The 23,814-nt window shown below is 35.8% G+C and overlaps 1 protein-coding gene across 1 annotated transcript in view; it reads right to left on the bottom strand.

Annotated features, from left to right (window-relative positions):
• Nucleotides 1-23,284, bottom strand: part of LOC141665764 (uncharacterized) — a 45,637-nt gene extending 22,353 nt beyond the window's left edge. The window contains exons 1-2 of the mRNA XM_074471743.1: nt 23,139-23,284; nt 21,353-21,585 (exon numbers count right to left, since the gene is read on the bottom strand). Of these exons, the coding sequence (XP_074327844.1) occupies nt 21,353-21,585; nt 23,139-23,284 (379 nt within the window). The remainder of the gene's footprint in view (nt 1-21,352; nt 21,586-23,138) is intronic.
• Between the last annotated feature and the right edge of the window lie 530 nt (nt 23,285-23,814).

The following is a 23,814-nucleotide window of genomic DNA, read 5'->3' as shown; positions in this document are numbered from 1 at the left end:
AAGTAAGAAATTAGGAAAATTGGATGAAGGAAGTGACCTTCAAGAATGTGAAGTGTAAGACCGGTGGCTTGATACCCAGAAAGGGAGACGCCAGGTATGAAAGATATCCCAACATTGAGATGACTGTTGAGATAAACAACAAAAGTAAATAAGGAATTATTAAGAAGAAGTTCATGTTGAACACGACCAATATCTTCCAGAACATCCTTGTTATCATTACCAAATTAGGCAAGAAAAGCGGATAACCATTGTTATCTTTTGGAGGCCATATTGATTGACCCCATTTTGAATACAGATGTTATTGTGAAATTAGGCATATACTATCGAGGTGGGAATGATTGAATAAGACACCCTTATCAGGGATATATGACTTGATTATCCATGGAAGGATGCATGTACCTTTTTAAAGGTGGAATTAAGGATAAAACATCGGTAACTTAAAATGAATCCAAGGGGAATGCATAAAGGTTGGCATTTCACCCTTAATAGGGATGGTATGAGTTTTTACAGTATGAATTGGAAAGGATTAAGGTAATAACAACCTTTAAGGATCAGTGGAGAAATTTTTCAGAAGTATATAGACTATGATTCTGGTATTAATAAATGGTATCTTGATATGCCCTGTGCCTAGGGTGTACCTGATGAAGGATTTAAGGATAACCTTAGAAGTTTTACCAGGAGAAAGGTAATATTCAAAATTCTCAAGAATAAAAATGTTAATAAAGGAAATAGGATGTAATTATAATGATGCCAAGTGGGGCACGTGTTAAACCACGAGAAAGTATAGATCGACCCAATAAGGGTCAAGATTGGTGAAAACAAGAAGGACCCATGATAAGAAACGTTCTAAGTATGATTGAGAGTCAGTCGTGACAGTGATTAACCTCTAAAGACTGAGGCAATAACTTTTGGAAAAATGGTGATTTTTTTTTTACTCATCAGATTTTAAGGAAGACATCTTCACATAAGCAGTGATTGAAGTGAGGTAGAAAATTTATTTGGAGGTGGTTAAAATGACATTGACTGAAAGGAAAGTTTACTATCAGGAAAGGCCAAAGAGGTGGCCGACACCTTAGAGGAAAGAGGATAATTATAGGCGCTTGTGCCAAAAGAATACAGTGATGATGGTTAAGGCTGTGAAGGTTGTATTATGGTTTGGAAGATTGACATTCCTTCTGATGACCGTGCAATGTCCAACCGTAATAGTAGTTGGTAAAGGTTTAATTCGTGTAATCGCCATGAGCGGGCTATCTATCTTAGAAGGTCCTATCTTGAGAATGATCCAGGACTATGTTTCAAAAAGGACTAAACAAACATTTGAGTTAAGTCTTCTATTGAAGGCATATGGTTAATAATGGTATTAACCTGCTATCGTTGTTTTCATTGAAACTCTTCTGCAATTTTATCTGCTTCATGTCATGAATGTACGTCAGGATCAAGAGTGCTCTTCATGAATCATGAATGGTGATTATGTTACCTCCTTAGAAGAATTAGATACGAGATGTATGGACTCCGTATGGTTAGCTATTAAGACTTCATGGAAAATGAATGACTACAGTAGGTCAGTGGTGGACCATAGTAATGCAGCAATGATTCTGCGAGTAATGAGCTGATTACAACCGTGAGAGTTGTATTGGAATGGATGTTGAGATTGAGTACCACTAATCGGGTCGTGGTAGTGTATAAGTTATCATTGATAGACTAATTAAGTAGAGTATCTACCTATTGAATATTTATTCCCTCTTATGAAAAGAGAGTCGTATTACTATACGAGGAAGGTTGCGGTGCAAGCATAGAATTCTAGTAACGACGATGTCTAGAATGAGATCCCAGATTCGATTTTGATATCGAGGGAGTTTCAAAGGTGATTGTGTATAAGCTCGAGGAAGAGCATGGGTCAATAGAATGATGGACGGAATAGCAAAAATATTTAGGCATGTAAAATACGATGCTATAATACTTGATGTTGATATAAACACATATATGTTTTGTTCTCCTATGACAAACCTCTATAGTTCAGAGGTAGGTTCCAAGCCAGATATTTTGTGGCAGTATATTTTTTATATTTACAATTCTCTTCAATTTGTTCTTTTCTCTTCTTTTCATTTCATATAAACTGAGAAGAACAATCCTTCCAGAAGGGGAGGTATTGCCGAATGACTATCTATCTGTGTGATAGAAGCCTAGTAGGATACCATCTATTGTTTAATTGCTTGTCAAGTACTAAAGGCTGGCCACCTTCTGTACTAACTATGCGATATAACAAGTGTTCATGATCATAGTGATCTCTCAATAAATTCTTTTACTTATATATGAAGGATTAAGCTTTCGAAAATAGAAACAGCTGAAAAAGGAGTAATAAAGTTGTGGTAGTATTCAGAATGGAAACACATTCGTGATACTAAGGTTGGCATGGTTATTAAAAGGTTATAGAACGCTAACGAGCAAAAGTATAACCAGTATAATATTAGGAACGGAAGGTAGTAGCGATTATGAACTGGAAAAGAATGGGTAAACAAATGTTTGACTTGCCAAAGAGTAAAGGCAGAGCACTAGAGACCCAGTGGACTTTTACGACCCTTGGAGATTCCCGAGTGGAAATGGGAACAGATAGCGATGGATTTTGTTGTAGGCTTGCCAAGGACGAAAGCCAATCATGACGCCATTTGGGTAATTATAGACCGACTGACAAAGTCAGCCCATTTCATTCCTATCAATGAGAGATACACCGTCCATAGACTGGTGGACATTTACCTTAAGGAAATAGTGACGCGACATGGAGTCCCAGCGTCCATTGTCTCAGACCGAGACCCCAGGTTCAACTCCAGATTTTAGAGGAGCTTTCAGGAATGTGCGGGGACCAAGTTAAATATGAGTACCGTGTACCATCCCCAGATGGATGGGCAAAGTGAAAGGACCATCCAGACACTAGAGGATATGTTGAGAGTTTGTGCAATAGACCTTAAAGGAAGTTGGGATGATCACTTGCCGTTGATCGAGTTTTCTTATAACAATAGCTTTCATGCTAGCATCGGAATGCCCCCTTATGAGGCCCTGTACGGAAGAAGGTGTCGATCTCCCTTATACTGGGATGAAGTAGGAGAGTGGAGGATGCTCGAACCCGAAGTGGTCCAAAGGACCAAAGACATAGTGGATCTTATCGAGGACGGCTTGTAGCAGCCCAAGACAGACAGAAGAAATATGCAGATCTAGCCCAAAAGGACAAGGAATATGAAGTCGGGGACGTAGTACTGCTAAAGGTATCCCCTTGGAAGGGATTAATGAGGTTCGGAAAGAAAGGAAAACTAAGCCAAAGGTATATTGGACCTTTTGAGATATTAAGACGGATTGGAAAGTTAGCTTACGAGCTAGGCTTACCCCCTAACTTGCAACAAGTTCATAATGTGTTCCATGTGTCAATGCTAAGGAAGTATCATCGGGATGCCAGACACATAGTGGAGTACGAGCAGGTGGATATGCAACCAGATCTGACTTACGTGGAAAAGCCAGTAAGGATTATAGATAAGAAGGAGTAGGTGCTTCGGAACAAAGTGATCAAGCTAGTCAGAGTACTATGGCAGAATCATAATGTAGAAGAATCAACTTGGGAACTAGAGAGTGCAATGCTAGAAAAGTACCCCTATTTGTTTTCTATTTGATTCCGGGACGGAATCCTTTTAAGGAGGGGAGACTGTAATAACCCCCAAAATTTTGAACTTTTTGTAACCCTTATGAATAGTGTTTTAGCTGAATGAGAAAACTTTTCATGCCACACTATGTAGGGGTTCTGTTATGAATATTCTGAGATTTTATTAGTACTCTATATGGTATATAAGTGTATGTAAAGATCGTCAGAATCCAATTCCGAACACTTTGATTTTTCCCGGAAATCCACTAGATACGGAAAGAATTGAGTATAAGGTAACAGGATAAAAAGGATTTAAATTAAAGGATTATAAGAGAGGATCATAAAGGGAATATAATATATTGAGAAAGGTTAAGGGAACCTAAGTAATAAGATCCCGGGTATGATCCCTCAAACGATAAACGAAAATGAAAGTTAAGCGAACCGCATAACAGATCAGCGGTCATTAGGCAAACAAATAGGAGGTTAATCAAAGAGATTAGAGGGGAGGATGTCATCCAACCAATAAGAAGAGGACAAAGAGGGAAAGATGACATCATAGCATGACATAAGCATGACATGGGAAGGAAGGAGATGTGGTTGAAGTAGAACCACACAAAGTCCAAGGTTAATAATTTAATTAACCAAAACAAAACAAAAACAACCAACCAAAACAAATCAAAGCAAAACACAAAATCATTTCTTTCATTCAACCAAGAGTTGCTCTCGGCTTTTTCATTTTTAAGAAGCAAGAATTTCAAAATCCAAGATTTAAGCTTCCTAAATTGGTAAGATAATTCCCTAGTGTTCCTTGTACATAGATATGGCTATATTATGAGTTTAAGCATCCCATTCATTCTCTATCTTCTCCAATAAATCAATGAAGAAGACAATGAATAGTGATTTCAAGGTTTTTAACTTGATTTTTCTTGCTTTTCCTTTAAGATCCAAGCATTCCTAAGACTCCTCAAGGCTTCCTAAGGCTTCCTAGCTACTCACACCACTTCAAGGAAGGTATATCATCTCCAAACCCTAGCTTTAATTTGTATATTAGGTTGATTTTGGTTGTTAGGGTAAAGAGTAACTTGAAACTTGTGTGTTTAAGAGTTTGGGTTGGAATGGTGGTGATTGAATTGTTGAAATCTTAAGATTTGGTTGAAGAATGTAGTATAGTTTAAATTCAAGTTTTAGGATTAAGTAAATTGGTTATAATGAGTTGATTTGGGGCGGTTGTAATGTAGTTTGGATGGAGCTTTGATTGGGTTGTGAATTGGGGTTGAATTGTGGTTGTTTTGAATTGGTTTAACTTTGGGAAATCGCGTAAACATAGCCGTCGTAATGTCCGATTTACTTTAGACTGCTTTTGTTCATAACATTAGGACCCGAGAACCCCCTTCTAGATTATTACCATTGCCATGTTTAGATAGTTCATTTTACGAGCTTCGTTTTGATATGTAGTTCGTTTGATTCTGATGTATGGTTTAGGAAAAACGACCGTTTTAAGTAACGGCGTTTCGCGAACGAAACTTTTCCCCTCGCCTTACTTTGAAACATAGGTTAAAGACCAAAAAGGGTTAATTAATGTATGAAACAATTATGGTAAGAGTGTTAGGCAGTTGGTAAGACACTCGCAAAGGAATCGCCTTAAAATTCGTAATGGTAAAATTATTAAAAATGGTGGAGCCGAGGGCACTCGAGTGACTTAAAAGAATCAGTAAGCGCAAAACAAGCGTTAGAGTCTAAGTTGGTTAAAGTATAGATTTACAAGTGACTTTGGTTTAATTCCAACTTACTTGTTGTTTATAGGTTACCAGACTCGTCCTGAGCCATTTGTAACCCCCAGTCGCTCAGGCAAGTTTTCTATCCGTTATACTGTTGTGGTGATGTATACACTTGTATATGCATTATATTGTAATAGATGCATGATGGTTATATTAGCAAATTCTTGCGATATATTTTAGCATGTGATATGGTACATATGCATGCCTGTTTCGTATTCTTGCCATATATATCTGTTGGTTCAGTTGATAATACCTATGCTAGAGAATAGCGGTAATTTGCATATACCCTTAGTTTAGGGATCCAAAGGTGAAAATATTTTCTAAAACCGGGAGTCGAGGATCCCGAGTAGATTTTGTATATATATATATATATCTTTATATATATAAGGTTATAGTTTTCAAAACTATTAATCGAATAAGGTTTATTCGATAACTTTATCTTTATTTTATTATTTGAATATTACTTGAATATTCATCCGAGGGCTTACGACTCCTTATATTATTTAATGAATATTATTTCGAATATTTATTCAAGGGCTTATGGCTCCTTTTATTTTATTAATTGAATATTAATTGAATATTCATTTGAGGATGTATGACTCCTTTGTTTATTTAATGAATATTATTTATAATATTCATTCGAGGTATTATGACTCCGTTTATTATTTATTAATATTCTTTACTTTATTAAAGAATAATGTTCGATAATCAAACTTACTTTTGATATTCAAATAAAGATATTACTTTTGTATAAGTATATCTTTGATTATTTACTATTCATTTCAAGTAAGTTTTCCAACTTCTACCTCAAGTATTATTTATGGGAATATTATTTAAATAATAATATTCAGATATTTCTTTTATTTTGAGACTGATTTACTTCATTAAATCAGCATCATTCCAAACACTCTTTAAAGTGTTTTCAAGTCTTTAAAATGATTTTCAAAAGTTAGAGCGGATCCCAAAACTCATTTTTATATTTAAGATCTTCCTTTTAAAAAGGGGATTTAAATACTCGCTCAAAACCTGAGGGATCCGGCTCTGTGGTGTGTTTTATATTCGCAACAAGGTTGCTGTCTTGATAAAAGAGTTTTTGATTACTTACCCAATACTCGGGAAGTAAAATTCTTGGAACAAGTTAATCCATTAACAGGCATCGCCTGGGAAATATCGGTGAGTTTTTCTTTCAAACTAGATACGACTTCTTGGTGGAGCCGTATCAACAAGTTTCTACTTGGGGAAAGTGGGGACGAGCTTTACGTTTCAGAGTCATGGATTTCATCTGAACTAGGAGTGGCGTAAGTGGTCGAGTAGCGCCGGCCCAGCCTTATTATATTGGCCCAAATGGCCTGGAAGTTCCGCTAAGGCGGTCCATTCCTTAGGAGTTCAGTGTTTGGTTTACAAGTAAATCCGACAGGTTCTCCTCTACATGTAGAAAATGATGGGGTTGCACTACTACGACTGTTCATCGTAAGTGGTCTTCCTGGCGCGGCAAACTCCCGTAATGAGTTCATCATCCAATTGGATATTTCTGCAACACTACCCAGAGCACTTCGATAGAAAGGCTACGGTTGGGCGATTGTTGAGTGTTGGCAGGGTCAAGTTTTCAAAATGATGTTTGCATAAAATGAAGTATCTCGTAACTTCATTTTATTTTGATGATATTTTAAAAGATTTAATCTATTCAAATCCGGTCTTGTAGTCTCATCTATGTGATGAACTTTTGAAACTATTTATAACTTGAACGGTGGTAGTTCAAGTAGTATTTGGAAAAGATATAAGTATATTGGAGTATCTTGTAACTTCACCTTTTAAACTTATATATAGTTAATGGTTGTCTTATGAATGACAAAGACTTTATGAAAAACGTTGAGACAAGGTTAGATATATGAGATCACCTTGCAACGATATTTTATATACAGTTATAAACTGGAACTTTGTGTATATTATACATGGAAGAGGACTTCCAAGATTTTGAAAAGTATATATGTATATATACTGAATATTTTGCGACTTCATCGCATTAAAATATCAAACTTGGTTCATTTCTTTTGACCAAGACTTTCATGAGTACTATGAAAAGGCTCATATATTGTTAATCATTATAACTATTATTTTGGTGGGCTTGCTGCTCACCCTTGCTTTCTTCTTTCATCACACAACATCAGATAGACAAGACGAACAGGACCAAGCTCCCAATTCGCGAGCGGATAGGAAACGTTCCGCAGCTTCCTATAGGCATTGATGTCGCTGTAGCTGAGGTAGGAACTACCAATAGGCTAGGCTTCAACTTTTGATGTACCGGATTTATGTATATTTATGAATTGTAATAATGGCAAAGAAAATGTAAATTTATTCAGAAAACCTTTTAAGGTGTATTGGCAGATAATTGTGGAATAAAATGGCTTGTGATTATTTTTGGATGTTCATCTCTGAGACTATAACTTGTGGTGTATGTGTTTATTATGGGGTCACAGTACAGAGTAGTTGATTAATTATTAAGATTGGGTGTTATTAAGGGAAATGGAACTCGTGACAACCCGGATCCCCGACCCTGGATTTGGGGGTGTTACATCTACGGTGAAAAATATGAAATCTACACAGATAATAAAAGTCTGAAATATATCTTTACGCAAAAGAAACTGAACATGCGACAACGTCGATGGCTGGAATTGATAAAGGATTATGATGTCACGATTAGTTATCATCCAGGGAAAGCAAATGTTGTAGCAGATGCGCTGAGCAGGAAAGAAAGATTGAATCGGTTAACTTCATGTGAAGAATTGGCCAAGGAATTTGACAAATTGGAAATTGAGATTTGTATTCCCAATGAATCTGCCGAAGCTATCTGTGCTATGACTTTCCAACTAGAATTGCTCGAGAAGATTCTCCGCTGTCAGGAAGAAGTAATGAGTCAAGATGACGACCTAACGGGAGAAGAGATCACCACTCAGAAAGATAACGAAGGAATTTTACGTTCTGCGTCGAGAATCTGGATCCCTAATGTGGCAGAATTAAAAGAAGAAATAATGCGATGTGCGCACAGTTCAAAGTATTCCATTCATCCAGGAAGCACAAAAATGTATCATAATCTGAAAGAAAACTTTTGGTAGCCAAATATGAAAAAGGAAATAGCAGAATGGGTGAGTAGATGCTACACATGCCAACAAGTTAAAGCGGAACATCAACGTCCGAGCGGATTATTACAACCGTTAGACATTCCAGAATGGAAATGGGAACATCTAGCAATGGATTTTTTAGTAGGACTACCGAGGACTAGGGCATATCATGATGCGATATGGGTAATCATTGACAGACTCACAAAGTCAGCACATTTTCTACCAATTAACGAAAGATTTTTACTCGACAAGCTAGTGCACATATATCTCAAGGAAATTGTGATGTGACATGGAGTTCCAATATCTATCGTGTCTGATCGAGATCCTCGTTTCAACTCAAGATTTTGGAGACAATTTCAAGAATGCCTTGGAACTAAATTGAACATGAGCACCGCTTACCATCCGCAAACCGATGGGCAAAGTGAAAGAACTATCCAAACGATTGAAGACATGTTACGAGTTTGTGCGATCAATTTTGAAGGCAGTTGGGACGAGCATTTACCTCTAGTGGAATTTTCTTATAATAACAGCTATCACGCCAGCATTGGAATGCCACCGTATGAAGCACTATACGGGAGAAAATGCAGATCACCAATACATTGGGATAAAGTTGGAGAACGCAAAATTTTGGGTCCAGAATTAATTCAACAGACGAAAGAAAAGATTGAACTCATTCGGAAACGACTCAATGCAGCACAAGACAGGTAGCGCAAATATGCAGATCAAGCCAGGAAAGATATGGACTATCAGGAAGGAGAAAATGTACTACTCAAAATATCGCCATGGAAAGGATTGACCAGATTTGGAAATAAGGTTAAATTGAAAGCACGATACATCGGACCATTTGAAATTTTGAAGAAAGTGGGAAAAGTTGCGTACGAATTAGCTTTACCGCCTCATATGCAACATATTCATAATGTGTTTCACGTGTCAATGCTTAAGTGATATAATCCTGATTCTAGGCATGTAATAGAATATGAGCCGATAGAACTCCAACCTGATTTGTCTTTTGTAGAACAGCCGGTAAGAATTTTAGATCGGCGAGAGAAAGTATTGAGAAATAAGTCTGTATATTTAGTGCGAGTGTTGTGGAGAAATCCTATGGTTGAAGAATCAACCTGGGAACTTGAAAGCGAAATGTTAGAGAAATACCCTCATTTGTTTTCATAGAAGATTCCGAGGACATAATCCTTTTAGGGGGGGAAGGATGTAACGACTGGGAAATTTACGTTTATATTATATCATAATCATAATAAAATATATGTATTAATATGTCATTTATGAGTGATTATCTGTTAAACCCTAACTGTGATATGTTACGTGTATTCTGTGTCATTTCTATATTTTAAAGGTATTTTCCCGATATTTTATAAGGCATTCATCGTTTCCATTTCAAACGTTTTACGACCCAAACAATGACTTTAAAGCCAGTATTTCAAATAAAATAATGGGCCCTATTTTTCATCAAACGGCTTTTACAATCGCATTATTCTGAACATCTAGATATTTTATAAATTTTCTCGTTTTATGAAAAATGACTTTTCCGGGCCCCATTGGGTGTCAAAAACCCCACAAAAATCACATTTTTATTTTTATAAAATTATAGGACTTTCATTTATATTATTTCTTTGCATTTTTGCATTATTCACAATTTTTGGAAAATTTTGGCATATATATTGTATATATAAAATATTTATAAATTAAATTTTAATACTCAAAAATTATAAAATTAGGGGCCTATTAATTTTAAAAAGTGTAGAATTAGGGCCTTAATTTTAATTAGGAGTATTAATTTTACTACTATAAATAGCCTAGTTTTTATTTAATTAATCATAATTAACAATTAAAATCTGCAAAATTCTCTGAAATCGGGTCGGGAAGAACAGGTTCGGGTCGAAGAATTAGACCGCGATTTTGATCTGATTACAGCACCAAATCAAGCAGTTCGAGTATCCAAATTAAAGGTTTTGATCCGTTCTTTCTGTTTTTAGCATCAATTTCACGTTTTAATGCGTAGTTTTTGATTTTCGATTTCTAGGGTTTATGCTCGAATTAGTACTTTTTGATTCTAGGGTTATTTTGATGTTTTGATGATTGATATAGCTTGGTTAGATGATTTACAGTCAATTCATGGTGTTTAATTGAACAAACGATGCCTGGACAGTGATTCACGATTTCTAGGGTTCATATCGAATTTTCAAAACACAACTCGATGATTTCTGTGAATATTTGGTTCTTGTAATGTTAGGGCTTTGATTGTATATGTCCTTAGCTTTAATTTGCACTATAGAACGTTAAGTTTGGTTTACAGAATCAAAAGATGATATTTTGGCCGGAGTTTATGTCGATTTTGACCGGAGATTGTGATTCTGAGATGTTTTTGGTATGTTTTGGCCGTGGTTAGATTGCTGTGTTGATTTGCAATGAAAAGCACTCAAAAACAGCACCAAACGGTGTTAATTTGAGGCTGATCGGAGTTGGCCGGACTCCGGGAACTCACCGGATTCTGGGAAAAATCCGGTGGTGTTCTTGGCAACCCGGACGGTGACCCGGTTGACTCGTGTGGTTGACCCGGTTTTGATCCGTCTCTGTCAGATTCTGGTTCCTGACAAATGTTTCTGTAATTTATTTTACTTTTATTTTTATTTTAATTATAAAATCAGTTTATTTATTTTGTAAATTAATTAATTAATTATTTAATTAATTGATTTATATTACAAATAATTCTGAATTATTTTCTTAATTAATTATCATTTATTTATTATTTATTAATTATTTAGGAATTATTTAAATATGATTAATTATTTTGATAATTAATCAAATAATTTTCAATAAATCATAATAAATTTATTTTAATTCCAAAAATTATGGAAGAATCATTTTTAATTCTGATTTTTCTTAAATAATTATTTAAAAATTATTTTTGTTTTTTAAAAATCAATAATAATTATTTATAAATAATAATAAATGGAATTATCAGTATTTAATTGATAATAATTAAACCGTTAGTCCGATTCGCATGAAACGAAAGCCTGTTGACTCATAAAAATAAATTCTTTTCATTAAAAATAATATCAAAGCTTAATTTCTTCTAGAAATTTGTTGATTTTATTATGTGTTTGATTATCAGTCGAGATACGTGCCGAGACGAGTCCGAAAAATTCCGGAAAAATGGGAAACGGGTCAGATAACGATCAGTTGAGCGATCAGCGAGTCGATTTTGGTTCTAAAAATTATTTTAACCATACAAATGATTATGTGCTTATGTACTTATGTGCTTATGTGTATTACATGGTTAATTAAGTCTTAATTGCTAGTAAGTAATATATGAGTCAGTCATAAGCGCATGGGTAGATGTTAGGAACGGTGTGAAGTCGATTCAAGATACAAATGAAGTACGACGTGACTTAACCAGTCTGTTTTGCCAACAGAAGCTAAGCCAGCCAGGCAAGTTGAGTCGGTACTAGTCCAAGGTGATAAACGAAAGTGATCTAATTGCAGTGAGTCTCGCAGAAGGCAAGTTTTTCCCCTATTCTACTTTCAGAATAGTGATATTGATTCAATTGCTTATCACATTTGCACTCTTTTGATTATTGTTCTTAATCACTGATACACAGTTGCTATTCCTTTGTTCATATTTCATTTCGATTCTTGATTTCTCCGTTTCTTTGGATACTTGGTTCATATTCCATTGATGATACATTGAGATTGATATATTCTGGTGATTAGAATATGTCAAAGCATACCGATTGTTCCGGTTGCTAAGCGATGGACTGGATAATGATATTTGGGATTGAGTGTGTCTTAATCCTGAAGACCGGGATGACTGGTGCCTCGACGTGGGCCGTAGTGCCTGGGTACCCAACTAGATCTATATAGTGAGATATAGATCTGCATTATATTCTGACTGATCGACAGAATATAGATGTGAACTTGTGTCCAGTTTAGTTCATTTGTACTTGCCAGTAATGGCCTTCTTTCTGTTCTCGTGGGGTTATATCTTTGCAGATATATCCGGGATGACGGATTCATTTAAAATACTTTAACACTGTTTATATTTTGTGGACTTGTTGAGCAATTTTTGGCTCACCCCTTTTGTTGTTATTCACCTTATTGTTTTCAGTTAAGAAGGAATATGAAACCCATCAGGACTCGAGTGGTAAAGAAGCGAGTCAAGCCTCGGGATCCTCTCATACCCAAGGTGTTGATCCCAATCCAGGAAGAAAGCTTTGAGTTGCCTGAACAGGTGGAGTGTTGATAAATAGTGTGTGTGTGTGTGTTTGAATAAAAGTTGAACTTAGTTTAAAATGAATTAGACAATGGTTTGTAATAAAGAGAGTTTGTGAGATTTTGAATGTTGGTTTGTAATAAAAGTAGTTAGTGGTTCTTGTTTTCATACTTCAACCTAAAAAGATCATGGTTAGTGTTAAAGGGGTTTAATTTCATTTCTTTATTAATTGTTAATCAGATTGTACAGGTTTGGTGATTAGCTAGTAACCTCCAGACTTATACCCCGGGTCTGGAGGGAGTTACAATAAACCTTTCCAAGGTGAAATCTTTAATAGCACTGCTTTTTCAACTTCAAACTCCATATCCCTCCTCGCAGGGTCAGCATATTTGCGTTGACGATCTTGGGCTGCCACTAATCATTTTCAAATGATTTCTACTTTCTCTTTCATCTGCTGGATCAGTTCTGGACCCAAAATCTTTCACTCACCAACTTCATCCCAACAGATTGGGGATCTGTATCTTCTCCCATATAAAGCTTCGTAAGGCGGCATCCTAATACTGGCATGATAATTGTTGTTGTAGGAGAATTCAACTAATGGGAAATGTTCGTCCCAACTTCCTTCAAAATATAGAGCACATACTCTCAGCATGTCTTCAATAGTCTGAATTGTCCTTTCACTTTGACCATCTGTCTACGGATGATACGCAGTACTCATATTCAGCTTCGTTCCGAGACAATCTTGAAAACTTCTCCAAAATTTTGAATTAAATCGAGGGTCTCTATCTGAAACTATAGATACTGGAACTCCATGTTGAACCACAATTTCCTTTAGGTATAACTGAACCAATTTATCCAATGAGTATCTCTCGTTGATAGGAAGAAAATGTGCGGACTTAGTCAATCTGTCAATAATAACCCAAATAGCATCATGATTTGCCCTGGTCCTCGATAATCCAACTACAAAATCCATCGCAATATGTTCCCACTTCCATATTGGGATGTCCAATGGCTGTAATAGTCCACTGGGCCTTTGATGTTCCGCTTTGACTCGCTGGCAAGCGTAAAACTTCCTTACCCATTCCACAATTTCTTTCTTCATATTTGGCCACCAAAAGTTTTCTCTTAAGCCTCGGTACATCTTTGTACTTCCGGGATGAATTGAATATCTGGAGTTTTGAGCGTCTCAAAGAATTTCATCTTTCAGCTCGGCTACATTTGGTATCCATATTCTGGAAAGAAAATCTTAAGATTCCTTTATCATCCTTTTGACTCCCTTTCTCTTATCATATCAACTCTTCTTGTTCATGGCTCATTACTTCTTCTTGACATCTTCTTATTTTCTCCAACAGTTCTGGTTGAAAAGACATTACACACAACATATCTGTAGACATGCTTGAAATACTGACCTCTATTTCAAACTTCTTAAATTCCTTGATTAATTCCTCCGATGAAGTGATCATGTTTAATCTTTCTTTTCTGCTCAGAGCGTCTCCCACCATATTTGCTTTTCCTGGATGATAGTTGATGGTATAGTCATAGTCCTTGATCAGTTCTAGCCATCTTCTCTGCCTCATATTCAATTTCTTCTGGGTCAAGATATACTTTAAACTTTTGTGGTCCGTGTAGATCTCACACTTCTCTCCATAAAGATAATGCCTCCATATTTTTAATGCAAACACTATAGCTGCAAATTCCAGATCATGAGTTGGATACTTATCTTCATATGGTTTCAACTATCTTGAAGCATAGGCTATCACTTTATCATACTGCATCAAAACACATCCCAATCCTTTGTATGACGTGTCACTGTAGATCATGAAGTTTCCTTGATCATCTGGTAAGACTAACACTGGGGAAGATACTAATATGTTCTTACATAAATCTTCTGTAGTAACCTGCCAATCTCATGAAATATCTTACTTCCATTGGTGTTTTTGGTCTCTCTCAATTGATTATAGCTTTAATCTTTGACGGATCCACTTCCACTCCTTTATTACTAATCACGTGCCCAAGAAATCGTACGTCTTTTAACCAAAATTCACAGTGTCTCTAGAACTATTCTCAAATGCTCTACATGCTCTTCTTCCATCTTAAAATATATTAAAATGTCATCTATGAACACAATCACAAATTTATCCAAATATTTCTTGAATACTCGATTCATTAGATCCATGAACGCTGCTGGTGTGTTGGTTAATCCAAATGCCATTACCCAAAAACTGATAATGCCCATATCTGGTTTCGAATGCTGTCTTTGGAATGTCTACTGGCTTGATCTTCAATTGATGGTATCTTGATCTTAAATCAATCTTAGAAAACCAAACAGCGCCTTTCAGTTGATCAAACAAATCATCAATCCTTGGCAACGGATACTTGTTTTTAATAGTCAGCTTATTCAATTCCTGGTAGTCGATACACAGTCACATACTTCCGTCTTTCTTCTTGATAAATAACACTGGTGCACCCCACGGAGATACACTTGGTCTTATAACCCCTTTCTCCAAAAGATCTTGCAGCTGAGTTGCTAACTCTTTCATCTCTACTAGTGCCATTCGATACGAAGCTTTAGAAACTGGTTTCGTTCCAGGTGCTAAATCAATCACAAACTCAATTTCTCTGTCGGGATTTAACCCTGGAAGATCATCTGGAAAGATATCTAGAAGTTCATTGACAACTGGAATTGCTTCGAGTACGGGAACTCCTTTGATGGTGTCTATCACATAGGCCAAATACGTCTCGCAATTCTGACGCAATAACTTCTTCGTTTGAGCTATTATTAAGAACTTCTTTTCCTGCTTACTCCCTCGAAATATCACCTTCTTCTTACTATCCAATGTCTGAAGTCTCACTTTCCCATTCTTACAATCGATCTGAGTGTTATTCTCTAACAACCAATCCATTCCTAAAATAACATCAAATTCTCCTAACTTGAAAGGTATTAAGTTGGCATAAAAATGATGTCCCGCTATCTCAATGTCACATCTCGGGCACACTCGGTCGATGAGAACTTGGTTCTTATTAGCTAATTCTATCATTAACGCTTGTTCTAACAATTCAACTTCGCAATGCAGTTTATCAACAAAATCTTGAGAAATAAATGACCTTATAGCTCCAGAATCAATTAAAACTTTAGCATCTACGGAGTTGACTGGAGGCGTATCTGCAAACATATCGGAACTCTGAACAGCATCTTTCATATTCATGTTGAATATCCTGGCCTTTGGCTAGTTCTTTGCTGGTGGTTCTTCAATCCTTGCTACACCCTGAGAGGATGGTCCTGCAATCCTTGGTACATTTACACCTTGAGTTTGCTCTTTACAGTTGTTGGCATAATGCCCTGTCTTCCCGCATCAGAAACATGTAACTTCTGGCATCTGATTATGGCATTCATACGCATGATGTCCCATCGTATTACACTTATAGCACACAGAATTAGCTTTGCAAACCCCAAAGTGCTTTCTGCCACAAAACTTACAATCTGGCATTGGTAGAAGATTGGACCTCTGCTGATTTGAATTTTGAAAAACGGCTACCTTGTCCTTCATTTCCTGATTGTGGTCTTTTGAAACCCACATTCTTATTACCTTGAAAGTCTGGCCTTTTGTTGAAACAGCCCTGGAAATTACCCTGATGTTGTCCTCTTCTTGAGGTTTCTATTTTCCTTTTCTTTCCATTCTTTTCTCTCTGAGATATGTCACTTCTACTTTCGATCACTATCGCTTTCTAAACCACTGCCACATATGAAGTCAACTCAAACATGGCCACTCTATTCTGAATCCAAAATTTTAATCCCTGTTCAAACCTTCTTGCTTTCTTTTCATCTGTATCGACCTGATCTGGCATAAACCTCGCCAATTCAGTAAACTTGGCTTCATATTCCACAACAGTAAGATCACCCTATGTCAGGTTCAAGAACTTGATCTCCACATATTCTTCATGTACCTCGGGAAATACTTTTCCAAAAATAGCTCTGTGAATCTTTCGCAAGTCACAAACTCACCTCCTTCCAATGCTCGTGTGGATTTCCACCAATAGTTTGCCTCACCCTTCAGAAAGTAACTGGAAAATTTGGTCTTTTGTTCAGATCTTGCTCCGACTAAGTCAAAAGCCTTCTCAATCTCTTTAATCCATGCATTGGCCTCTACAGGGTCAACACTTCCCTTAAACTAGGTGGTTTCACAGCTTAAAATTGCTTAAAAGTCACTGCAGGTGGAGCTGCTGCTTGCTGCTGCTGCTACTGTTGTTGTTGTTGCTGATGCTGCGTAAGATGCAACACCTGTTGCTGCATCAGCCCCAACATCTGGACAATCACTGAATCTGTACGACTCTCGATACGATCATCTCCTTAATTATTCCTTCTCTTTGGTGCCATTACTCTAGTAAGAAACAAGTAACATATATAATAATCTGTCAAGCATTGTGTCAAATATGTAGATTTCCTTTAGCATATCAAAATTCTCAAGCATCTCTTTTCAAAATATCATAAACTTTCTACCATATTATCACATGGGACATGATTATCTCATAATCCTGCTTATTATCTCGAGAATAATAACATAAGGAAAATTAATGAAGAATTATCCAAACCTTTTAAACTCTGGCTCAAAATCTCAAATAAACCAACCAATGGTGGATAGGGTTGCAACACAACCTTTCAACCTCTTTTATCACTTCTTACTATCCTCAGAAACCAACAAAATAGCAAAGCAATGGCACAAAAGCCTAAAGCTAAATGTAAAACATGAAACCTGAACAACTTAGCTATAACCCAGCCCAATAACCTAAACTTAACCCTATAAGAGTTAAACTACACGCTCTTATCTTATGTGATCTTCTTATGCTCACTTAAGACAATCCTAAGCCTGTTTCAATGACCATAACCTGTAGCTCTGATACCAACCTGTGATGCTCTCCAAACCTAGGGTCTAGATTTGGGGGTCACTATATGATAAACCACAACATAATAGACACAGAGGAATAAAATAATAATTATGACTCCTTGCATGCATCTAGATTGATCACATGTTATAGTATGAAACAAGCACTAATATAAACTAACTATTATTACAACCCATAAGTTTAATTAGTTTTACAGACTATTTAAATTTTATTACAAACCTCTAGGCTAGACAAACGTCCCAAAACAATCTACCTGGAAAACACATCAACCTATTTACAAGCACACAACTCCTGATCAAATCTGGGACTCAAGCCTGCTCTGTCTTAACTGAAAGATCAGAATAATAAACAAGTATGAGGGAAGAAATGCTCAGCAAGTGGTATGTAGTTTATAAGTGAAGAATAATAACAATATCTGAGTAAAACCAGAAGCTGATATAAGCTTTAATGTTTAAGAGACATTTTAACAAAACACAATTATGCACTATGCTGTTCCTGATGATCTGTCATGAAACATCATCGGTATCCCGCGGCCATAGCGTAAATATAGGTATCAGTATCCCGCAGCCATACCACACCTATTGTTAGTGTGTGTGCCCTATAGACAACACTATTATATTTATATTATGAAACATTTGGATTATTAATTATGATTATATGGATTATTCTTTAGTAATTTATTATATCTTTATTTTCTGCGATACGATGTTAGATTAATAAATGTCCTTGGAATATGATATGTAAATTTATATCTCTAAGTACGTGACTTAGAAATGAGATTATGAGAATAGTATTGATACTCCTAAAGGTCCCTAGTCAAGTATTATTGTTAAGGGACGATAATAAATACATTGAGACTGGTGTGTTTGTTGGCTGATGATCACATCTCATTGATCATAGGTATGGTGATACTAAAGTCAAAACACAGGCACATGTATTAAATACATGGTGTTGGATTGACCCGTTGTGAGATACTACATGTTTAAAGTGTCATAAGTTAATCTCACAGTGATAATGATGTATTGGTCCTTTGACCTGAAATCATTATATTTTTGTACGAGAATTAATATACTTTGATACTATTGAAAGTTATCCTTGACCGGGTAATAATAAAAGTAGACATTGGGCACATTATGAATCGTATGAGAAATATGAATGATCTAGATGGGATTTAGCCCTCCTTTCTTAAAGGAGTGATATTATTGGCCTCTTGATTGAATAAGACTATAAAATGCATGGTCGTGCTCAAATACTTAGATTTTAATAAACTCCAACTTGGATTAGGGTTAGGACTGTTTTTGACCTCTCTATATAAACATCTTTAAGGCTAAAATTAGGGTTATGTTTTTTATTAGATAAAAACATAAAACCCTAGCAGCTAAAGGTGAGAGAGAGAGGGGAAAACAGGTCCGTTCTTGGTGCTAGTACATGCCTCCTCCGTACCAGCTTTCGTGTGGATACCTCTACGGCGTAGATCGTCAAGGAGGGATACATGGTGTTCGGTTAAAGCTAGGATCTCCTTTTGACAACCATAATAATAAAGCTCTTAAAGGTAAAACATCTATTCTCCGTAATTATCCGTTCATTATACATAGATCCTGCGGTAGGGATTCGAAAATTTTTGATTTTCCGTTGCGTTTTTATGCTCGAATCTTTAACACCCATTGGATATCCATAAAAAGGCAAATACTTGCTTGGCAAGATATTACACTTTCATATAATAGCTCACGCTAGACCGGTGCCTTGGCCTCTTATGCTAACCAATAACTAATTCACAAAACAATTTTGATCAAATGAGTCGTATTAATGACATCCTTATATATTTAACTCCCCATTTCACATGGTCCGGAGTTATCTCAACAACTGATGGCAAAATAACTAGAACAAATAGTTATTTGCTAATCTCATCGCAAAGTTTCACTATATAGAGTATATCTGGATAGCATAGTTATTCACTATCTATCAAATCAAAAGATTTTTTCTAGCAGAATGATTGCTAGAATAAAAGAATTCCAATAAACATATGACTATTGGTATCCAATGCGCTGCCAGATTATTTATAAATAGTTCTAATATTTTAAATATATAAAACAATAAGCTATTCTGAATTTAGAATATGGGAGAAAACTTGCCTGGTATACTCGATATCTTCTCACTATAACTCTGGCTTATAACTGCTGGCTACTGACTCCGTCTAACACTTGAATGCACTCCTTGCTATTCGATTCTATAAACAAAAGGACTATCTTAATTAACAGAACCAAACTCAATTCACGTAACTATACGTCTTTACATCTACCCAATCATTTATAACTAATCATGGCATTTTAAAACTGTAAACAGATAGCATGCATATCATATAACACGTAATCATGTTATTCGTATAACACGTAATCACATATTTCATGCAGCACATAACTCAGGTCGTCAAAATATAGGTTTTAGTACATTCAGAATTGAAATCAGGTCAATAACTGTATTTATCGATCAACTACCGACTCAGTATTACTCACAAATCAAATGACCTTGCAATACAAAAGAAATTAGGTCTCAAAAGTATTTTTATTGGAAGCATAATCTTTTTCTGAGTCTGTACACGTTCATTTCGTATTAAACGGACGAACATCAACCAACAACCTCATAATAATCCAAAAACTCGAAATCAAAAACAAGAAAAACAAGAACTTCGACTTATACTAAAACATAACCAAAATCAACAAAGTTATATACTAAATCGACCCTCGTGAACTCAGAAACAATAATCAATCAACCAAATCATCAAACAATCCTTCTAGAATCAAAAATGAATTTAGACAATAAACTTGAAAAATCGAATTTACAGAATACTGCACCTCGATTTGTAAAATTGATACCAATAGAACGGGCTCGTTGAGAGGATGATTTTCATTACTAGAACACTCGATTTGGTTTCCTGGCTAGCCCGAAATCATTGATCAAAGGTTGAGCAAGTATTTTCACCCCCAAAAACTATATTCTTGATTTTTTATAAAAATAAAATGAAAATAAAAATAAAATAAAATAATGTAATATGCTATTTATATTATCTGAAAAATAACTACCCAAAAATCAAATAAGGGTGTTTTTATCCTTTAATTAAAATAATTAAGCCCCAAAATAATAATTATAGGGAATAATTTTAAAAGTAATAAAATATAAAATTTATGTCAAAATTTCCCAAAAATTACGAATAATTCAAAAATATAAAAATAGTGGGTATTTGAAATACGAATGATTCTATAAAAATAGAAACGTGAAATTTGTGGGCTTTGACGTCCCGGTGGGGTCCCGATCCGTTGATTTTTGAGGAATCAAAATGATTCCTATATTAAAAGAAAATCGCGAAAATACATAAAATACATTCAAATGCACATGAAACGAGATAAAACGAGTACCTCGATAGAACGCAAATAATTACGAGTACAGACTGCAGATCGATTCATATAAATGCCGTTTAAACACATATTAATTAATCAAAAAATTTCTGGCCCATACAGGAATACAAATAATAATTATAACATGCCATAACATTAACACGTTATAATTATTTATTTAACAAAAAATATTCACATAATTTTCCTAGATATTACATCGTCTTTGAATTCTTCAGAAATAAAAGATCTCGTAGCTCCAGAATCAATCAATAATTTTGCATCTACTGAATTCACAGAAAGCGTACATGTAATCAGACTAGGACTCTGGACCGCTTCTTTCATTGTCATGTTAAGAGTTCTCGCTCTAGGCTGATTATGCTGTGGTGGCGGAGGTAGTGCCAATACTTTCAGAACACTAGCGGCCATAGCTGGTCCTCTGCAATCCCTAGCAACATGTCCTTTCTTTCCACACTGGAAATAAGTAACCTCTGTTCTTCCCGCTGGATATTCATTAGAGTAGTGCCCTTTCTGTTTGCATCTGAAACATGTCACATTTGTCTTGATACAAACACCCGTATATTCCTGACCACATGTCTTGCAGTATGGCAGTGGGGGTCTGATAATTCCCTGCTGATTGGGAGCTTGGAAATGATTACCAGCTCTCTGGTTTTCTTGTCTTGTCCTTTTGAAATTCATATTTGTCCGGGCTTAAAATCTCGGCTTCCTATTGAAACGATTCTGAAAACTTCCTTGTCCTTTTTACCTTTGGGACATCTCACTTTCCCCTTCAAATCATGGCTTTCTGAACCACGGCGGTGTAAGTCGTAAATTCAAATACTGCCACTCTGCTACGAATCCATGGCTTCAATCCCTGTTGGAATCTCTTAGCCATCTTCTCTTCAGTATCAACCTGCTCCGGAACAAATCTAGCCAACTCAGTAAACTTTGGCTTCGTATTCTGCCACCGACATATTCCCTTGCTTCAGTTCCAAGAACTTTATTTCCATCTGGTTCTTCATATAGCGAGGGAAATATTTTTCCAGAAATAGCTCTTTAAACCTATCCCAAGTCACAATGTCTTCACCCTCTAAGGCTTTCCTGGATTCCCACCAATAATTTGCTTCCCCTTTCAGGAAGTAAGTAGCAAAATCAGTCTTCTGATCCTCTTCAACTTTAACAAGCGCAAACGCTTTCTCCATTTTCTTTAGCCAAGCCCTAGCCTTAGTAGGATCCACTGTACCCTCAAACTCTGGAGGCTTAACTGACTGGAACTGATTAAAGGTAACAACAGGCATAACTGGTAGTAACTGAGGTTCAGGATGAGGTGACTGTTGTAACATCTGTTGTTGAATCTGTTGTTGCTATTGTTGCATTTGCTGCTGCATCATTACCATCTGTTGTTGCATCAGATGGAACATTTGGTTCATAGTATCATTAGTCTATCCCTCAGAGTTGCTGTTGGAGGTTTCAGTTCTGGTCTTTCATTTTGGTGCAATTTTTCTAATAATAAAACAAATGATTCCTTTTTAATGATTTATTAAGTAGTTGATAATAGATAAAGAAACAATTTATCCAGTATTAAAATAGGAAATTTAAACAATGGATAATGGAAAGAAAATAATTAAAACAAGAGATTTAAATGATTTGAAATTTAAACTATCAGTTGAAATGATTTTATAATTTGAAATGAAAATGATGGTTCACTATTTTAAATTAAATAGGTTTTAAAATATGGAACTGTAAAAACAATAAAAAAAATGTAAATGCTGTAAAGATTGGAATTTAAATATATGAAAAGAAATGGTTGAAAAAGTTTATTTTATATATATATGACACCAGCCTCAGGTGCAAGTGCTTGGTACAAAATTTTAAGTCAGATCTGCCATGGCTACTGCTGATACAAGTCAAAACTAGATACTACACACATACATAACTAACCACACTCTACTATTCTGCATCTATCTACATATATCACATATAATACACAACTAGTCTCCCACTGTCAACCATCAGAATCCTGGTGGAATGCGCCTCAACTCATCACGGAGTATCTTAATAACCGACTGTGCCAAACAGGTAGCTCAATGATACTCTGCATAAGAATGCCGCCCATCGTGCATCAAAGCATCCAACTCAAAAGTGGCACTATGCAATGTCGACTGAAGTCTCTGCCTCATCATGTAGTCTCGCTGAAGTGCAGCTAACGATCCTTGGTCCCTCTGGACAAACAAACCCATAATCTCTCTACACTGTGATCTCCAATACTCAACATCCTCTGTAAAGCATAATGTAATGTAACATATAATCGAGGATTTATAACTCAACATGAAAACAGAAACAGATAAACAATATTAAACTGCAAAGCATAGGATCCCTTCAGATAAAGACAGGATAAACACATAAAACCAAATGATATGATTGATTCATTAAGTCCTTTAACAGATCATGGGAAGAAGTTCATTTTTATGTTCAAGCAGCCATGAAAAATAAGAAATCAAAGGGATTTAGACGTTAGTTGCATGTATTGATTTCAAGTGTTAACAGATCAAGGGTTCAATGAAAGAAGCAATGGATAAACATCAGTCTGTATCAACTCAGGAACACAAGAAAAATTGAATTAGGATCCTCACAATGCTAGTTGTTTGTGAACCAGACCTGTGCACCAAACATCAGCATTCAAGAAAGTATTTTGATTAAATTAACAGAAGAAAAATGATTGATACATTGAAGAATAGTTTGACAAAGAGCCAAAATATTCTAAGTCATA

The sequence above is a fragment of the Apium graveolens genome, chromosome 6, assembly GCF_009905375.1.
Source record: "Apium graveolens cultivar Ventura chromosome 6, ASM990537v1, whole genome shotgun sequence".
Lineage (NCBI taxonomy): Eukaryota > Viridiplantae > Streptophyta > Magnoliopsida > Apiales > Apiaceae > Apium > Apium graveolens.
The sequence above is the reverse complement of the archived record's forward strand: the minus strand, read 5'-3'. Positions and strand labels throughout refer to the sequence as shown.